The sequence below is a fragment of the Aspergillus pseudodeflectus genome, assembly GCF_044049435.1.
Source record: "Aspergillus pseudodeflectus strain CBS 756.74 chromosome Unknown BJX68scaffold_9, whole genome shotgun sequence".
In the NCBI taxonomy this organism is placed as follows: domain Eukaryota; kingdom Fungi; phylum Ascomycota; class Eurotiomycetes; order Eurotiales; family Aspergillaceae; genus Aspergillus; species Aspergillus pseudodeflectus.
Window position 1 is genome coordinate 238,243 of NW_027263785.1, and position 15,916 is coordinate 254,158.

General features: G+C 52.1%; 5 protein-coding genes across 5 annotated transcripts; 2 read left to right on the forward strand and 3 right to left on the reverse strand.

The window, feature by feature from the left end:
• Nucleotides 1-260: 260 nt before the first annotated feature.
• BJX68DRAFT_253569 (amidohydrolase family protein) lies at nucleotides 261-1,363 on the forward strand (the record flags this gene model as incomplete). Its single annotated transcript, XM_071042731.1, has 2 exons — nucleotides 261-375; nucleotides 429-1,363. The coding sequence occupies 2 exons, from the start codon at nucleotides 261-263 to the stop codon at nucleotides 1,361-1,363; spliced, it is 1,050 nt and encodes a 349-aa protein (XP_070902021.1).
• Nucleotides 1,364-2,321: 958 nt separating this feature from the next.
• Nucleotides 2,322-5,870, reverse strand: BJX68DRAFT_216876 (purine and uridine phosphorylase). Its single transcript, XM_071037831.1, has 2 exons — nucleotides 4,111-5,870; nucleotides 2,322-4,060 (listed from the first exon to the last, which is right to left on the reverse strand). Exons 1-2 carry the CDS (start codon nucleotides 5,780-5,782, stop codon nucleotides 2,475-2,477), a joined length of 3,258 nt encoding a protein of 1,085 aa, XP_070902022.1. The 5' UTR covers nucleotides 5,783-5,870; the 3' UTR covers nucleotides 2,322-2,474.
• A 1,753-nt stretch (nucleotides 5,871-7,623) lies between these two features.
• Nucleotides 7,624-8,889, reverse strand: BJX68DRAFT_263973 (uncharacterized protein; the record flags this gene model as incomplete). The annotated part of the gene is made up of 1 exon (XM_071044826.1): nucleotides 7,624-8,889. One exon carries the CDS (start codon nucleotides 8,887-8,889, stop codon nucleotides 7,624-7,626), a length of 1,266 nt encoding a protein of 421 aa, XP_070902023.1.
• Nucleotides 8,890-9,423: 534 nt separating this feature from the next.
• On the forward strand, nucleotides 9,424-10,343 carry BJX68DRAFT_263974 (alpha/beta hydrolase; the record flags this gene model as incomplete). The annotated part of the gene is made up of 2 exons (XM_071044827.1): nucleotides 9,424-9,962; nucleotides 10,025-10,343. 2 exons carry the CDS (start codon nucleotides 9,424-9,426, stop codon nucleotides 10,341-10,343), a joined length of 858 nt encoding a protein of 285 aa, XP_070902024.1.
• Nucleotides 10,344-11,879: 1,536 nt separating this feature from the next.
• On the reverse strand, nucleotides 11,880-15,790 carry BJX68DRAFT_263975 (Aldehyde/histidinol dehydrogenase; the record flags this gene model as incomplete). The annotated part of the gene is made up of 7 exons (XM_071044828.1): nucleotides 11,880-11,979; nucleotides 12,069-12,208; nucleotides 12,280-12,546; nucleotides 12,627-12,893; nucleotides 13,609-13,790; nucleotides 13,886-14,242; nucleotides 15,382-15,790. The coding sequence occupies 7 exons, from the start codon at nucleotides 15,788-15,790 to the stop codon at nucleotides 11,880-11,882; spliced, it is 1,722 nt and encodes a 573-aa protein (XP_070902025.1).
• Between the last annotated feature and the right edge of the window lie 126 nt (nucleotides 15,791-15,916).

Below are 15,916 nucleotides of genomic sequence, written 5' to 3' on the forward strand. Positions count from 1 at the left end.
ACAACTACTCACTCCCAACCCTACGTAATACAAAATGCAAATCGAGTCGTTTCCCCTCTTCGGGTAAAACGGCAAGCTGACGTCGTTTTTGGACTGCGGAGCCTCGCCACCGGGATCGTTCCGGCCACCACTTCATCATTCTTAAAGTAGTGGCGAAGAAGCTACCATCTTGGTGGGAGGCCGCAATGCTCGCTCTTATTTCGGTTCCTGTTGCGCTTCTTCTCGTGACCTACCTATGCAGACCAAGCCTCTTTACCACAATGTCCGAGCACACCTTTGACTGGCTGCGCGAAAAGACGATCGGCTGGAGCCACTCGCCCCCGGTCAACAAGATTGACACCCACCATCACTGTGTTCCTCCGTTCTATGCAAAGGGTACGTTGATTCCCTGCCTCAAAGGACTGAGCACACCTCTAACCAGCGCACAGCGGTCGAAGAACAAGGCGGCGACCCCAGCGGCTGGCCAACACCGCACTGGAACCCACTGGCATCCAAGCTGCTCATGAAGCGCATGGGCATCCAAACCGCCATCCTCTCCGTCACAGCCCCAGGCGCCTGTATCCTCCCCGACCGCCAACGCCGCGCACACCTCGCCCGCCAACTCAACGAATACGCCGCGGACCTCCGCGACAAGGAGCCTGAGAAATTCGCCTTCTTCGTCTCCCTCCCCAACATCCTCGACACAGAGGATGCCCTCGCGGAGATCGCGTACGGACTGGATACACTGCACGCCGACGGCGTCACGCTCTTCACGCGCTACGGGTCTGGGAACACGTACCTCGGCCATCCGGACGTCGAACCCATCTGGGCGGAACTGAACAGGCGGGGGTGTGTCGTCTTCATCCACCCAACACACCCCGTCGATACGAACCCCGTAAACGCCAAACTCCCCCAACCGGCCATCGACTACCCGCACGAAACTACCCGCACCGCAATGGACATGATCGTCAACGGGACGCGCCTCAAGTACCCAGGCTGCAAAGTAATCCTCTCGCACGCCGGCGGCGCCCTTCCATACTTGATCTCCCGCGTAACGACACCCATGCGCAAAGCGCCAGATTTCGCAGTCTCGCACCGGATGGGCACGACGCATGAGAAGGCGATGGAGTCGTTCCGCAGCTTCCACTTTGATCTCGCGCTGAGTGCGGCGCCGCAGGTGCTGGATATGTTGCTGAAGCTTGTTCCGCATGAGCAAATCTTGTTTGGGAGTGATTTTCCGTATGCGCCTGTTACTGCGTATCCGGCGTTCTTGGAGGATTTGGAGGGGTATGAGATCGGTAACGAGCTGCGGGATCGGATTAATTTTGGGAATGCGATGAGGTTGTTTCCGAGGTTGGCGAGCCGAGGGGGTGGGAATCTGTAGCGGTTCTTTGAAAATGCAAGGGTCACCCTCTGTTACAAGAAGAGATTCGACTAGAGGTTATAGCACCGCAGAATTGCCCATTACCTATTTCGTTAAGGTGTAGAACCTGCATAATCGGATACACATGCTGGGTATAATCTCTAGACACACAGTGCGGTATACCTCTCTATTGCCCGGAAAATGAACGCTTGGTTGGCCGATATGGTGGAGTGCCAATCAATGAAAGAGCCCTATTGCAAAACAGAGTTCATACACCAAGGATCCCTGTTCCAGATTGGAGCTTTCCATTTCCAACTTGGATGCCCTGCTAGGGCCACCGCGCAAAATATTGTGCACCAGATTAGAATCTAGAATCAGCATCCCTTCCGTAAGACCTTCAAGGGGAAAATAAAATCTCTGTGTCCTGGAGTGATCTCCCTCCGCCTAGCACATGGAAACCTGCCAGGAAGTGCTCTTTCTGAAACATTACTACTCCCAGGGAAACATAATGACAACATGCTTGCTTACCTGCAACAATATGCCAAAAGCAGCATCCGGATACCGCGGAGCTATTGATAACCTGGCCGATGAGATGGTTTTCGTGGCTACGCCTATCCCCCGCATTAACTTTTCACTCGTTGGGACTAATCAGCGCAGATGAGGCGTTGAGGCGCAGTCGGTTGGGCTTGAGAGACACATACTGTTTTATAGCATGAGCTGAGTGTGTGGCAGTCCCGTATTGTATCTTCTCGGCATGCCATCCAATGTGATTGACACTTCTACCGTGGACAGATCCGGTAGATCCTTTACCGGGGTTTCTTGTCATTATACTGGAAGAATCAAATTCGTGAAAGGCATGGTAACGTACGCTAACCCTAGAAGAAATGCTAAAGCAAAGTTGCTTTGCCCGAGTTCAAACGGGAAAAATGGGCTTGTTGCAAGATAAATGAAGCACAGGACTCGAGGACAATAATCGAACCGCCTTCGACGACTCTACCGGGTGAGGCAAAAGTAGCAGTCTAGCGTATTATAGCAATCTAGTTGACCTGTACCCGCGGAGTACGGGTTGGTACCGTAATCGCCTGTTGGTCAACAATATTGACATGCAAGTAGGTGACGAAGTCCTGAAGGGCTAAGCAATATATCTGCAGTGGCTACATTGAAAATGACCACATGATGAACAGCACTCGGCATTAAGACAGGGATTGAGCATGCTCTGGCAGTGGCAACAGTACCACCAGCCAGCCATACAATGTCTTGTGCTACCTCGACTGGCGTACGATAGCTTTCCCATCGCGTGGGAAAGCGTGGCTTTAGGCACAGCCTTCTCTATCTTCGTTTTGGAGATGCTCACGCGAGGTTGTTTGCAATTATCCTTAGGTGCAGCTTTTTGGGCTTGTTCGAGCTCGCAGAGAGAATCGGCGATCATGATAGTCGACGTGTGCCGCTTCCCGAACACCTTTTCGTATCCGGCCAGTGCCCGCTGGTACATTTCACGGGCGCTTGCTAGGCTCCCTTGCGTTTGGTAGAGGCTTCCAAGGTTGTAGACAAGAATCAATGTTGACGTATGGTCAGGGCCAAAGGCTTTCTCAAAACCGGACATGGCTTGTCGATACATAGTTGCAGCCTGTTTTAGCTTTCTCTGCTTTGTATAAAGGAGCCCCAGATTGTTGATGGTGTCCAAAACCGATGGGTGATCAACACCTAGGGCTTTTTCAAAGCCGGTCAATGCCCGCTTGTACAGGGCCTCTGCACGGGACAAATTGCCCTCCTTCATATGGAAAAATGCAAGGGCGTTTACCGAGTGTAGTGTAGAGGCGTGGTGTGGACCCAAAGCGTTCTCCCGGCCCAGGAGGGCACGTTGGCACATCTTTCCAGCAGCCTCCGTATTTCGGCGATTTGTGTGTACAATGCCGAGGTTGTTCACTGTCTCGAGGGTGGATATGTGGTCCGGCCCAAGTATGTCTTCTTTCCCTGCAAGTGCTCGTTCATAAAGCTGCTGGGCCTGTCTCAACATCCCTTGACTGAGGTAGAGACACGCCAGGTCATGAATGGCCGTGTAAATTTCAAGCACCCTGGGAACCTTCCACGTCTGTAGGTGCTGGACCATCTGATCAGCGTGTGGAAGCAGTCGCTGTTGTAAGTTGGAATGGTCCATGTCGTCTGAGATTTCTGGGGTATAGCTGATTGCAGTTAGGGCAATTGCCTTATAAACATCGCCTTTCTTGGTGTTGCCATTGTCATTGTCATTGAGCGCGTGAAGGCACCATTCCCGAATGACAGGGTGGATGGAATAGCTGCCACCCCCCTGCTTTGTCTCTACGAGCGAAAACGCAATGAGGGGCTTCAGTGTAGCCAAAAACGCCAGCCCATTGGAAAAGCTTTTAACGACCCAGCTTGGTGTGTCTGGGACGTGGCGACAGTTTTGGACCAACTCAAACCAGATGTCACGATTATCAAAGACGGCGAGCAGAAGCAACAGCTCGACGGAGCTTGGGTGTGTCTTATGTATCTGAGTATAGGTCACTGACCAGGTCGTCAGAAGGTTTCCCTGCAAATAACATTGTGGTTGTTGGGTTTGCTCCATAAGCTCGTGCCATGACTCTGTATAATAACGCAAATATTGAGATATGGTGATCCCTGACTGTCGAATATAGGAGCCTGCCATTGTGAGTGCCAACGGTAGGCCGTCCAATTGGCTGGCCAGTGAGTATACATCTTGAGCGATTAGCTAGGACGTGTGAGGGCATTAGATGGGTAATACATACCTGAATCAAGCTGCTGGGAATTCCGTCCATGATCGTTGTGACCGGCAGTCTGGAGAAGAAGCTGACAGGCATGCTCCGTACTCAGCTTGCGAATGGGGTGGCTAATTCCAAGCTCAGCCAGCTGAATGAGCCTCGTGGTTACGAGAACGGAGCCATGATCTGCAGTTGGGGAGAGGTCGTATATACTTTGCACTGGATCTTCACCCTCGGCCGTATGGGACTGATCCACGTTATCGAAAATCAGTAGCCATCGTGTGTTACCCTCGGTCGCAAGCCAGTCTAGCATATTCTGCGCTCTTTGCTTAACGTCATCCTCATTCGTGATGCGGGCCTGACCGTCTTGAACTGTGTCTGGCGTATGTGCGACATCTTCGCTCTCGGGAATTCGTGACCAGGCGGAGGATAGTGACTGGCGCAAGGTGCTTCGATCTTTTGCATTGAGCAATAAGATTGCACTAAAATCCTCTTTGTGGATTCGAGCAAAGCGGATAGCGAGCTGAGTCTTACCCATTCCCCCCATCCCGTGGAGCACGACAACCTTCCGCATGGGGGAAGAGTCTGGTCGCAGGCTATCCCATAGTGTCTCCAGCTCCTCTTCTCGACCGATAAATTCTTGAATGGCCGGTGCATTTTGTAGGTCAAGTTGAACGCGAAACCGGGAATCTCTTGAACCAGTTTTGGAAAGAACGTCCTGTGCAATACCCCGGTTCTTCGCAAATCGCGCAGGAACGAGTGAGAGAAGCTCTTTCGCAAAGGCCGCCGCTGTTGCTGCCGCATATCCTTGCCATGCTTTGTTCTTGTGTGAGTCGGCATAGTCGCATATTCCGCGCACTACCAGGCAGGGGTAGTTATTCATCAGTCCTGCAGCCTCCATCTCCACACAGTATATCCCCAGATGCCGGCTCAGTTTCTCCCTGACTCTCGCATCCTTCACCACTTGGTTTCCAGAGGCAATGAGTCCATAATGCACGGTCGGTGCGGCCGGATTGGTTCGAGGAGATCGCACGACAATATTCCGCGCGTCGCAGGCACTGCATGTCTTGGAACTGGGGTCAGCGTGCTCGTACTTTGCGGCGTATAGGTGATCATCCTCTTTCGGTCGAGCGAATGGAAATTCCGGGCCGACCGGTCGCTTTTGCTCGAGTTCCTGCAGGAAATCGACGAAGCGGACGTCTTCCGTGAGATGATTTGCTTGTACCTTCGCAAGCGCCGTTAATAGCACCTGCGGCGGTGAATTGAGCATGCCAGTCCTGAGAAACCCCCCGCGAAATCTCCTCGTCGCTTTGCCAAAATCATATTGCACGACTCCCCCCTGAGTATCGGTTGGTTTGCTGACCACGACATCCCCGAGCCTGATATCTGCATCCTCGTTGGGTACCCCGCCACCAATCCCGACCATAAGACCGAACCGGATCGACGTAAAGCTGGATAGCAACTGCGTGGCGACAGCTGTAGCGGACGACGTGCCGTAAATCCCGCTCGGCAAACATGCTATCACGATATTATGCTCGCCGATTCTCCCGAGTGTGTATGTGTTGTTGTCGTTTTGCGGTACAGGGAGAGTTGGGTGTGTTTCGTCGAGGAGGGCCTGGGCTGCTGCGAGCTCGATCGGTAAGGCGCTAATCCATCCCACCGTGTAATCGTCGTGGCATAGCGGCCGTTTATGCGACATCGCTTTCGTGCATAGTCGACTGAGTTGATCAATCCGCGATTTCGAACCAGAGTTTGAGTAGAGATTTCATGAGTAAGGGAGAAGAGTTGAGGGTTGGGTGGAAGAAGTGAGCAGGCAGAACAGCTGAGTTTTGGGTTGGGCATGCAAGAACGGCCAATCGTATTCAGAGGTCACCTGCGGCCCTTTGCGCCTTCCTCCCTTGCCCGGCCAAGTGACACAGCCTCTCGCGCCGTCGAGTTATAGATGGCTTAAAGCGTACCGCAATTGCACCCACAAGCATAACTAACCCAGCTGGGGGTTGGCGTACCTCAAACATCAGGATACTATACAAGCACGAGTTGGCAACTATAACATCATGCGATAAAAGCCCCCGTTGACGATCCCCCGTCGATCCCCCGTCGAGCCCAAAGCTCAGATGATCTCTGCAAATACCACTGACAATATATATAATCCCGCCTCGCGTGGTTACACGTATGACGGGGGCTGCGACGGCCCTATAAGGCTATGAGGGCTGGACACCAGTGGCTCATGTCTGGTCTTCTGGTACCCCATAGACTTCTAAGCTTTCCTAGCAATCAAGACAATAGGTAAATGTATCACATCGTGCTGGCACAGTCTATCGCAAGGATGAGTGTCATCGCGCAGAGCGCCGCCCTTGAGGCCACAGTGTGCATCTCGGAGGCAGGATGGCGGTCTGTTGTTGTTTGGGGATGCTGGCACGACTTGAGGCCAAAAGTAGGGCTCTCCTCTTGCAAGGTGCGATGTCTAGGGAATCATGTTTAGTAATGTATTAGGTAGATGTGGTGCAACGTCATATTTAAATCCCGTGAATACATGATTATAGGATTTGATTTATTTAGCTGCGTATCTATTCAAGTATAACAAAGTCCTGCCATGTGGTGAGAATGACTACGTCAAATGAAGATCAAGCTTGGAGAAATCGACCAGTAAAGTCGTTGAAAGTAGCAAGTGCTTACCATGGGCAGTATATTTAAACTTGTTGTAGCACATACTGCCGTTCTGGAACTATATTAGGATAAAGCATCATCTCACCAGTCACCATTCGCACTAAGCTAAGACATGTGGACCCGAACAACTATGCCCAGTGTAGACTTTCCCCGAGTCCGTTGACCCCATTTCAGGAGTAATTGTTGTGTCGCCGGCTTCTCGAACGACCCCGCCGATGGAGTGAGGGGCCCAAGTCAGGCTTTGAGATTGTGTAGGATCTGGCGTCCGACAAAAACATTGTTGTAGTGGATGTGATCTGGTTTCTAATGATTGTTTGTTGGTGGGAGTCGCAGATAAATTTGGTAGTATGGGGGGCTCCTGAATTCGTGAGAAGCGAGGACGCGGCTTACCTGAGGGCAGTAATTCTGAGACCAATACGGCGAGGTCTACATGGTATGGAAGAAGGCCGGGATCTTGCTGTTGTCTCGGGAAATGATTTGCTTTGGTTGTCTTAGTTCTGCTTTGGCACCTCGGACAGCATCTGGCTTTCACATGGTGGACTTTTTCTTTCTCTATAAACCTGTTATGGAACTCGGCCGTTTATTATGCATTGCAATGGACGTCATTGAACAGGAACAAAGAAACAACTAATCTATTCATCCGTGTTCCCGTATCATCATATGACTCTGTCACAAATACAGAAACAAGACCCATTATCTATGAAAGACCTCGATGTAATGTGTGTCCAGGCCTGCTCGGAAAATGTCTATCTCAATTCTACGCACATGACGACAAAATAAAACCAACAAGCAGAGATATAATAGTAGACCAAACCATATACTCCACCGAAGAGATCAACTCGACTCGCAAAAGCCGCGAGGTCTTCCACGGCACTAACCCTCCTGCGCAGTCGCCTCAAGTCTCTGAAGCGCAAGATCCATCCTGGGGCCGGCGTACTTGACATACATGCAGAGCGGTCGACCAGGACCCCAGCCCTCACTCCAACACCGATACTGAAACTCTGATCCCGTCGCCGGATCAACAACGGGATCAACCGCTATAGCTGGAAAGTGAAGCCAGCGTTTTACCGTACCCCCTGTGTAAAATCCGCTGATTGTGATCTCCTCCAGACTTGCGTGGTGTTGCCTCAAGCTGCTAAGGAAGGGAATCCAACTTGCCCCTCCCTCCATTGCTAGGCGGAGGATATGGAGTTTTCGCAGATGCCCAGCGCGACCCTCAAGATCCCAGGCCGTCCAACATTGTGCTGGAAGTCTCCCTGCGATATTCCAGCGCTGTGTAAGATGAAGCTCCTGCAAAGTGAGGGTAGCGCGCCCAATGAAGTTCATTGTGTGCACATCGAAGTAGTCGTCAATCTTCAGCCTCTTCAGAGAGGTTGCGTAGGCGACCAAGGGCGCAAAAAATGCATATACCGGACGCGATGGATCCACCCTGTGAAACTCTAAGGATTCGACGGTTGCCCATGCGTTGCGAAATCGCGGCTTTTCGAAGTATCCAGTCCGCTGCAGGTCTCGCAAATCAGTCCCCTCGACCCGGAATGACTTGACGGGTATGTCGACCGCACCGATGATATAAAAGAGGAGCATCAGGGCGTCTCCTTTGCTCAATAGGTCTATGTTCGCCGCATTTTGACCGAATCCCGATATGATAAAGTTCCTGCAGTTGACCAGCTGCAGAAAAAGTGCACACCACTCGGTGACGGCACTCTGATCATCTATCAGGGTCATCTCGTCCCCATCCGTGTGCTTCCACTTGAATCCTTTTCCGAGATAGCTAAAATTGACGCGCCCTGTAACATGCACCGTTTCGACCTTCACAGCCAGGTGTCTCATCTTGCATAAGTCGGTGAGACGCTTGAAAGAGTCCTTTGAGAAGTCGGTCCGGATAGTTTGCACCGAGTAGTTGCTCTCAAAGGTGTGCAGAGTGGAGTTGTTGATATAGGTGCAGGTCAGTCGGAGAGCGCAAACACCGCGAGCGTCCGAAGAGTTGGCGATGAGCTCGATCAGCTCAGGTGGCAGCTTTTCAAAGAGCCCGGCGTGGGAGATGCCAGGATGTTCTTCTGGCCGGTGCCCTTTGATGCGCTTGGTGAGATATTGGATGATTTCATGGCTCGCATGGAGCTTTCGCTTGAGGGGGATCATTGTGATAGCGTTATGTTGTTGGAAGTCTGATCACCAGGATGATTGGCAAAGAAGAGGGAATCGAATATACTGGTGGATTTGGTTGGAGATGGCAACTGTATTTATCAGACAGGAGCACCGAGTGGTCGAAATTCAGGTGATTCTATCCCCGAGTCCTGGCCAGAACAAACAGATGCTAAATGTGGATGTAACAAAGCCATCTTGAAACCTGGAGCGCCATTAAACAAACATGACATAAAAAAAATGATGCGCCCCTTCTTCTTTCATTCACCCTCAATATTCTATTCGTGCACCTTTTCCTAAAGAAAGATTTTGTTTCATCTCTTGTTTATGCCAGTAAGGTAAATGAAAAGTACTATTTTAGGACCGCATGTGGTGTGAGGGCACCTGGGTTGCATTCGACGGAGACACGAAGGGATGTGAGATAGTATCAGACCTTCAACGGGCTCTCATCCTCACATGAATATCTTCTCCAAGTGTCGTTGCAGATTCTTCCAGACCAAAGCTCCCGCAGTTCAGTCCGATACCAAAACAATGAGTTTCACCAGAGTTACCTTCCCATCTAACGACATTGAAGTCGTTGGACACCTCTATGCTCCTGCACAAGGAGCCCCTAACCGTAATGGCGCTGCCGTTGTGATTGGTCACCCCTACACCGGCGTTAAGGAGCAGGTTGCTACCTTCTATGCCAAGTACCTGGCCAATGAAGGTTTCTACGCCCTTGCCTTCGATGCTGCCTTCCAGGGTGAAAGTGCCGGTGAACCCCGCGGCCTTGAGAATCCCTTCCAGCGTGCCGAAGACTTCAAAAACGCAGTGAGCTACCTTACTACCCTGTCCGGCAAGGTAGATCCGGAACGCATCGGTGCCATTGGCCTCTGCGGCAGCGGCGGCTATGTCTGCTACGCGGCGCAGTCTGATGTGCGCATCAAGGCCGTCGTGCCCTTTGTGCCCTTCTGTGTTGGCTACGCCGTCCGTCACAACGGCCCCAACGAGACTGACCCCTTCACCCGGGAGGCCATCGCCGGGGCCCTGAAGTTCAGCGCCGATACGCGCACAACCATGGCGACCGGCAAGTCCGTCGACGCGATCCCAGTGCTGCCAGCTCGCCAGACAAGTGCCCTCCCGAGCTCAACAGCTTCATGCGCGAAGGTACCACCTACTACAAGACCAAGCGCAGCTTCCACGAGCGCTCCACCGGCAAGGTTCACCCCAAGAGCTTCGACATGATGGTCAACTACGACTCATTCGCGTTCAACAACCTGATTTCTCCACGCCCTCTCCTCGTCATTGGAGGCGAAAAGGTCGAAACCCTGCATTTTGCCAAGACAGCCTACGAGCGCGCTGAAGAGCCCAAGGAACTTGTTATCATCAAGGAAAAGACTCACTTTGATCTTTATGACGATGCGTCCGAGGCTGGCCCCAAGGTTGTCGCATTCTTGGCCAAGAATCTCTAGCCATTTGACTTTTTGTAACGAACGTGGCTAAGCGCTTGGAGGTTTTATTCCACTGGTGAGGAGCCATTTGAGTTATATTTATCATGTTTTCTTTTTATTAGAGCCCCCCGCCCACTCACTCAAAGAATAATCAATTACTTCTCTCTATTCTTAGCCTAAGTCCTCTTACTAATTGAGAGTTTTGCAACAACTTCCACCTCCTTCATTAATCTTCATAAAGAAGATGTTATACTAGAAGTGAGCACATGTGTGTTGTACATTAATGTTTTGGCCTTGTGATACCATATTTGGCTGGCCTTCAGGCGCAGATCTTCACGCCAATGATCATAAGCCTCCTGCATTGCCAATTCTCCAGTTTCGTTAGTCCCGACAGTAGCGCTTCCACATGAAAGACCAAGTCACATCTGACTGCATCATATAGCCATCCCCGCCCAAGACCCGGCTTCTACTCGGTACAAAATAGTGCAACGGCTCTGCCCTCGGGACAAAAGTTTCGCCACTCAAGCCTAGTAAGCAGAACGTATGAGGTCTGGATGGAAACATTAAATTCGGACTTGAGATGATGTTTGAAGGGGTGGTGGCATGAATCCATCAGCCGAAGGGATGAGGATTACTACTACAATGTACGATTCGGAACATCAGGTGTCTGTGGATTTGGAGGAACGGTTCGAGGATCTCTCTACCAATCCCAGTCCTACTTTGTGGACCCCCGGGCCGGCCTCAGCAATTGACTTACTACTCCGTATGTAGGGATGCAGACTTTCCCGCCAAATGTCGGACAACAAAATAAATTTGCTAATGTAATGACAAGATAATATTTTCCTGTCAGACCCACTTTTTTTTAGTCCCTTTTAGGAAAGTAGCAGCTATATAGGGTTTTGGGGTCTAGGTGGATGCTTTTAGCTCTAGGAGCATGGTGTATATATTTGTATATTTGCATGATATGTTGGTTGCCGTGAAGTTAGGGAATCTTGACCTCTGATTGGTTAGTCACGTGAGTGACTTATCTTTTACTTGTCAACCTGGACAGGAAAATATTTTCGAATTATTTTAATGTCCGACAAGATAATAAATTTTTTCCTTGTCGACATCCCTATCCGTATGACCCAAACGTGCTCGTTAATTCGTCGCCAACTGGAGTACTCCGTAAGCCAGTTGCAGTGAGTGGGTCCTCTTGGCAGAGATTCGCCCGCGGGGGCCGGGCTGCGAAAAACATACTCCGTAGGCTGGAGCCAAAGTCTGGGCAAGAAATAAGCAGAAATTTGGAGCTTGGCTTCTAGAGGCGTGGGTTTGGTGAGCATGGTCTTTCTGATTTTCCAGGAAAGGCCCAAGATCGAAACCGAATCACCTGCTAAGATTTAGTTTGATTTGTTCCGCCCAACCTGGCAATGGGCAGTGCAGGGACAACGGGGTGAAGAACACCTGACTGGAGGTGATGGTTTCTCAGGGACTAACGCTGTCACTGGCCTAGGATTTCTGTCCTCGTTTCGCAATAATGTCCCTGGACCTCGCCTAGTTGCTACTCGTGTAAATACCCTATAGTTGAACCCCAGGATTCACACGCACGGCCTTGGCCTGCGTATACGCGTGGATAGCATACTCCCCAAGCTCCGTCCCAATCCCCGACGCCTTGTCCCTACCGAAGGGGACTCGGTAGTGCGAGTCACCCTAGGAATTGATCCAGGCATCCCCGCCTGGATGCGCCCCGCAGCGAGGTGCGCGCACGAGATGTTCTGCGCGAAGACCGCCGCCGCCAGTCCGTAAGGCGTATCATTCGGGCGAATCACCTTCTCGCTGGGGAACTTGAGCCCGCGACGACGGGGCCGAAGATTGCCTCGCGCATTATGGCCATGTTTTCCGTTTGTCTGCGAGGGCGTGCGGTGTTCAGTTAGCTTGGAACTTCGTGGGCACTACTACTGGGCTTCAGACATCTTACCTCGCCGAAGACCGTGGACTGGATAAAGTACCCTCGCGAGTTGGCTCGTGCTCCGCCGTGGAAGAGTGTAGCGCCTTCTGCCTTGCCTTGCTCGATGTACGAGAGGATCTTGTCGTACTGGGCTTTCGAGACCTGGGAGCCCTGGTGAACGTCCTTCGCGAAGGCGCCGCCGAGTTCTTGATTTTCCTTGGTAACTTCGATGAAGCGGGCCATGAAGGCGTTGTAGACCTTTTCGTGGACGTATATTCTGGATGTGGACACGTATACCTGTTCGTGCGTGTGTACTCTATACAGAGTCGTAGTGAGAAAACCACAAAGAAACGAAACAAAGAAGGAAAATCATGAACCTGGCCCTGATTATCCATAATCCCCGTGTGGCACCACTTAACCGCCTGCTCAAGATCCGCATCCTCAAAGACAATCACGGGACCCTTGCCTCCACACTCGGGAGTAATATTCTTCAGATTTCCCGCCGCAGCCTTCATCACACTTTGCCCCGTCGCCGTACTCCCCGTAAAAGCGATCTTGTCTACTCCCCCGTGTTCCGCAAGCGCCCGCCCCGCGACGGAGCCCAGCCCAGGGAAGATATTGACCACGCCGGGCGGGAGGCCCGCCTACACGAGTTTCCAAAAATACTACGTCGAAAGCGGAGTCTGTTCCGCGGGTTTGAGCATGATCGTGTTTTCGCCGGCGAGTGCGGGCGCGACTTTCCAGGTGAGTATCATGAAGGGGAACTTCCTGCGTGCTGGGGGCAGGTGGTTAAGAGGGACCATTGTAATATGTATGATTTGCTCGCGGCTCGACGATGGGTTGACGTACCACGGGGTGATCTGCCCACAAACGCCCAGTGACTACTGCAGGATGTAGGCTAGTTACGCGGGGGAGGTCTCAATGGTCTTTCCCGAGATCTTATCCCCCCATCCGGCGTAATACCGGAACACATCGTAGGACTCGTCGAGGTCGGCGCTGAGGCCAGTCGAGTAGGGCTGTAGAAGAACGGGAGCAGGCAGCCGCAGCCCTGGTTAGCAACAGACCACGAGGAGGGTCGAAATCACAAATTTTCAAAGAAAGATTTATATGTCACGCATCGGAAGGCCGGCGACCACGACGATAAGTTGGCCTCCCATTCTTACTTGTCTTTTACAATTTAACGCCTCGTCGGCTCTAAACCCGTCTCTCTCAATCTGCCATCTCCAAAGTCTATCCTGTCAGCTCCCCCTGCGAACCCTATGAAAACCGCTAACACCACTTAGTCTCGCAATGTCCTCCCTCGCGAACTACAACTACCCCGGCGTCGGAGAACGCAACGACAGTCTCTAGCCTACTCACAGGCCGTGCTGAGTTGGTGACGTGCTCAAGTGCTCCGGGTAGGGCGGATGAAACAAAGAGGGCAGCATCGACGCGGACGATATCCGCGAGCAGATCCAGCGAGCGTTCGCGAACGTGGAAAAGAATCTGCGCAACGCCGGCTCCCGAGGGTGGAGTGACGTGTACTTGTGCGGAGCCATAATCTTTCGCTCGGGCAGAGTTTAAAATGCAGCGGCGACGTTGGACAAGCCACCGTCTCCTCAACATCAATTTAGCTGCTCTTTTCTCCCCAGCACACCATGTCTGCCACCAGGGTGATCATCGTCACCGGTGCCGCGGCCGATGCCCGCGGCGGAGCCATTGAATTTGCTTCCCTTCTCACGACCCATGTCGTCATCTGCGCGGATCTGACAGCAGACGCCCCAGCCGATGTCCGGCCTACCTGCTCTACCGTAGAGGAGATCGAGGCGAGCCACGGCGCCGACAAGGCGGACTTTGTAAAGCCAGACGTTAGAAGTGCAGCAGGCATGTAGCAGCTCGTCCTCACGACGGCCTCGTCCTTGGGCCGGCTTGACGTGCTGGTTAACAACGCCGGCAGTGCGCTCGAGTCGTACAGCAAGCAACTCCGCGACCCGTACACGAGACCACGTTTGGTCTCGAGCCGCGTTGTATATTAATTCCTAAAGGTTATGATACGGTATGGTCGGAGCAAGAGGGCCTGGAAGCACGCTTTTGGGACTCATTTCTTGTCACATTGGCTCCTATGGCCAAGGTCTATGTGTGTCTAGTCCTAAATCCATAGTAACATGATGTAAGAGTTTTCTATTTACCTATATCCTATTTTGGCTCTTTTGGTCGGGCCAAAATACCCACCGCACGGGCGGGAGTCTTCAAATATGCAGTCTTCGCCAGTCACATTCTCTCGTTCCAAGCGACTATTGGTTACTTGCTAAGTTTCTACACCTTCCGGATACCGTTGGCGGGTTAGTAGACGAATTGAGGATGGAGATAGGCGACCGCAAAGACCATGAGCTCGATAGCAGCATCCACACTCGGTTGTAGGGATCCTTACCAGCGCGCATCATGCTTACCACCTAGCATACCCTGACATCAATCCTGGTCCACGCGAGGATCCCCTGTCAGACTCCCATATCTGGTCGACTAGGGCGAGAACATCCAACGCCCGCTCTTCTGACATTCAACCTTCTATATAGCCATTCTCTATGGTCCATTGCCTCTGGTCTGGATTCTTGCAAAGCAGTTTAGACCACGCGCTGGGAGGGGTGCTCCCAGCGACGACGCGTACAATGGGTCGACATTACTGGTATCTGCCCCTCGCCGTAAAAACGGAAAAAAAAGTCGAATCTTGACACTGATTTATAGCGCAAGTAGCGAAGAAAAAGATGAGATTCCAGGTGGTGGCAGCTAATAGCTTCAAGATTACTAGCCTTCCTTCCAATCTATACCAAATCTGGTGACCAGGATAGACTGACTCTTCGTGCGTGGAACCGTTATGTATTATTTGAAGTCCTAAGATATGTATGTTGACACGTATGTAGGCAGCCAGCTCATTGGTGAGTCAAACAACTCTACGCGCGACCTTCTTTTAGGTATGTTATGCATAGCCCGCATACCCTACGAGGCGACTGGGTCATTCTGAACTCGAGCCCTTGCCCTTCTCCTCTCCCTCAGTCTCTTCCCTCCCATCCTCTTGAGGTGCTCTACACTCGGCCGCCCCAGCCTGCTGCAGGACCATCCTCCCAAACATCTCCGCCGCCTCAGCCGAATACTTACACTTCGAGCGGACAGCAGCCCCATACCTCCACATAAAAACCGGAAACGGCGCACAAACAAGCGTCAGAAACGCCGGAACAGAACTCGCCCAGTGGATGCCCAGAGCATGATACATCTGTGCCGTGAAAAGCGGGAAGACGGCGCCGATAATCGATCGCAAGGTCGCGGCGGCTGCGAGGACGGACGCTGCGTAGATGGTGTAGCTGTCGATGAGGTAGTTCATTATTGGGAGGATCACTAGCACGCAGCCGAAACCGAAGGGGGCAGTTAGGATTATGCTGACGCCCCAGTGGATGCTCGGCGAGTTCGTCCATGCGAACGCGAACATCCCAATGGGGAGGGCGATTCCGCCGATTGTGGCTGGTGGGAGACGGGCTTCGGCGTCGGGGGGCAGGCGCGTTGCCGCCATGGATTTCTTGTCCAAGCATTGTCCTACCTGTGGTGGTGTGATGATGAGCTTTCGATTGATGTCCTGGGGATGTATATAGTTAACGTTTACGTTACGTTGAGATGCTTAATGCCTACTATTAGGTGG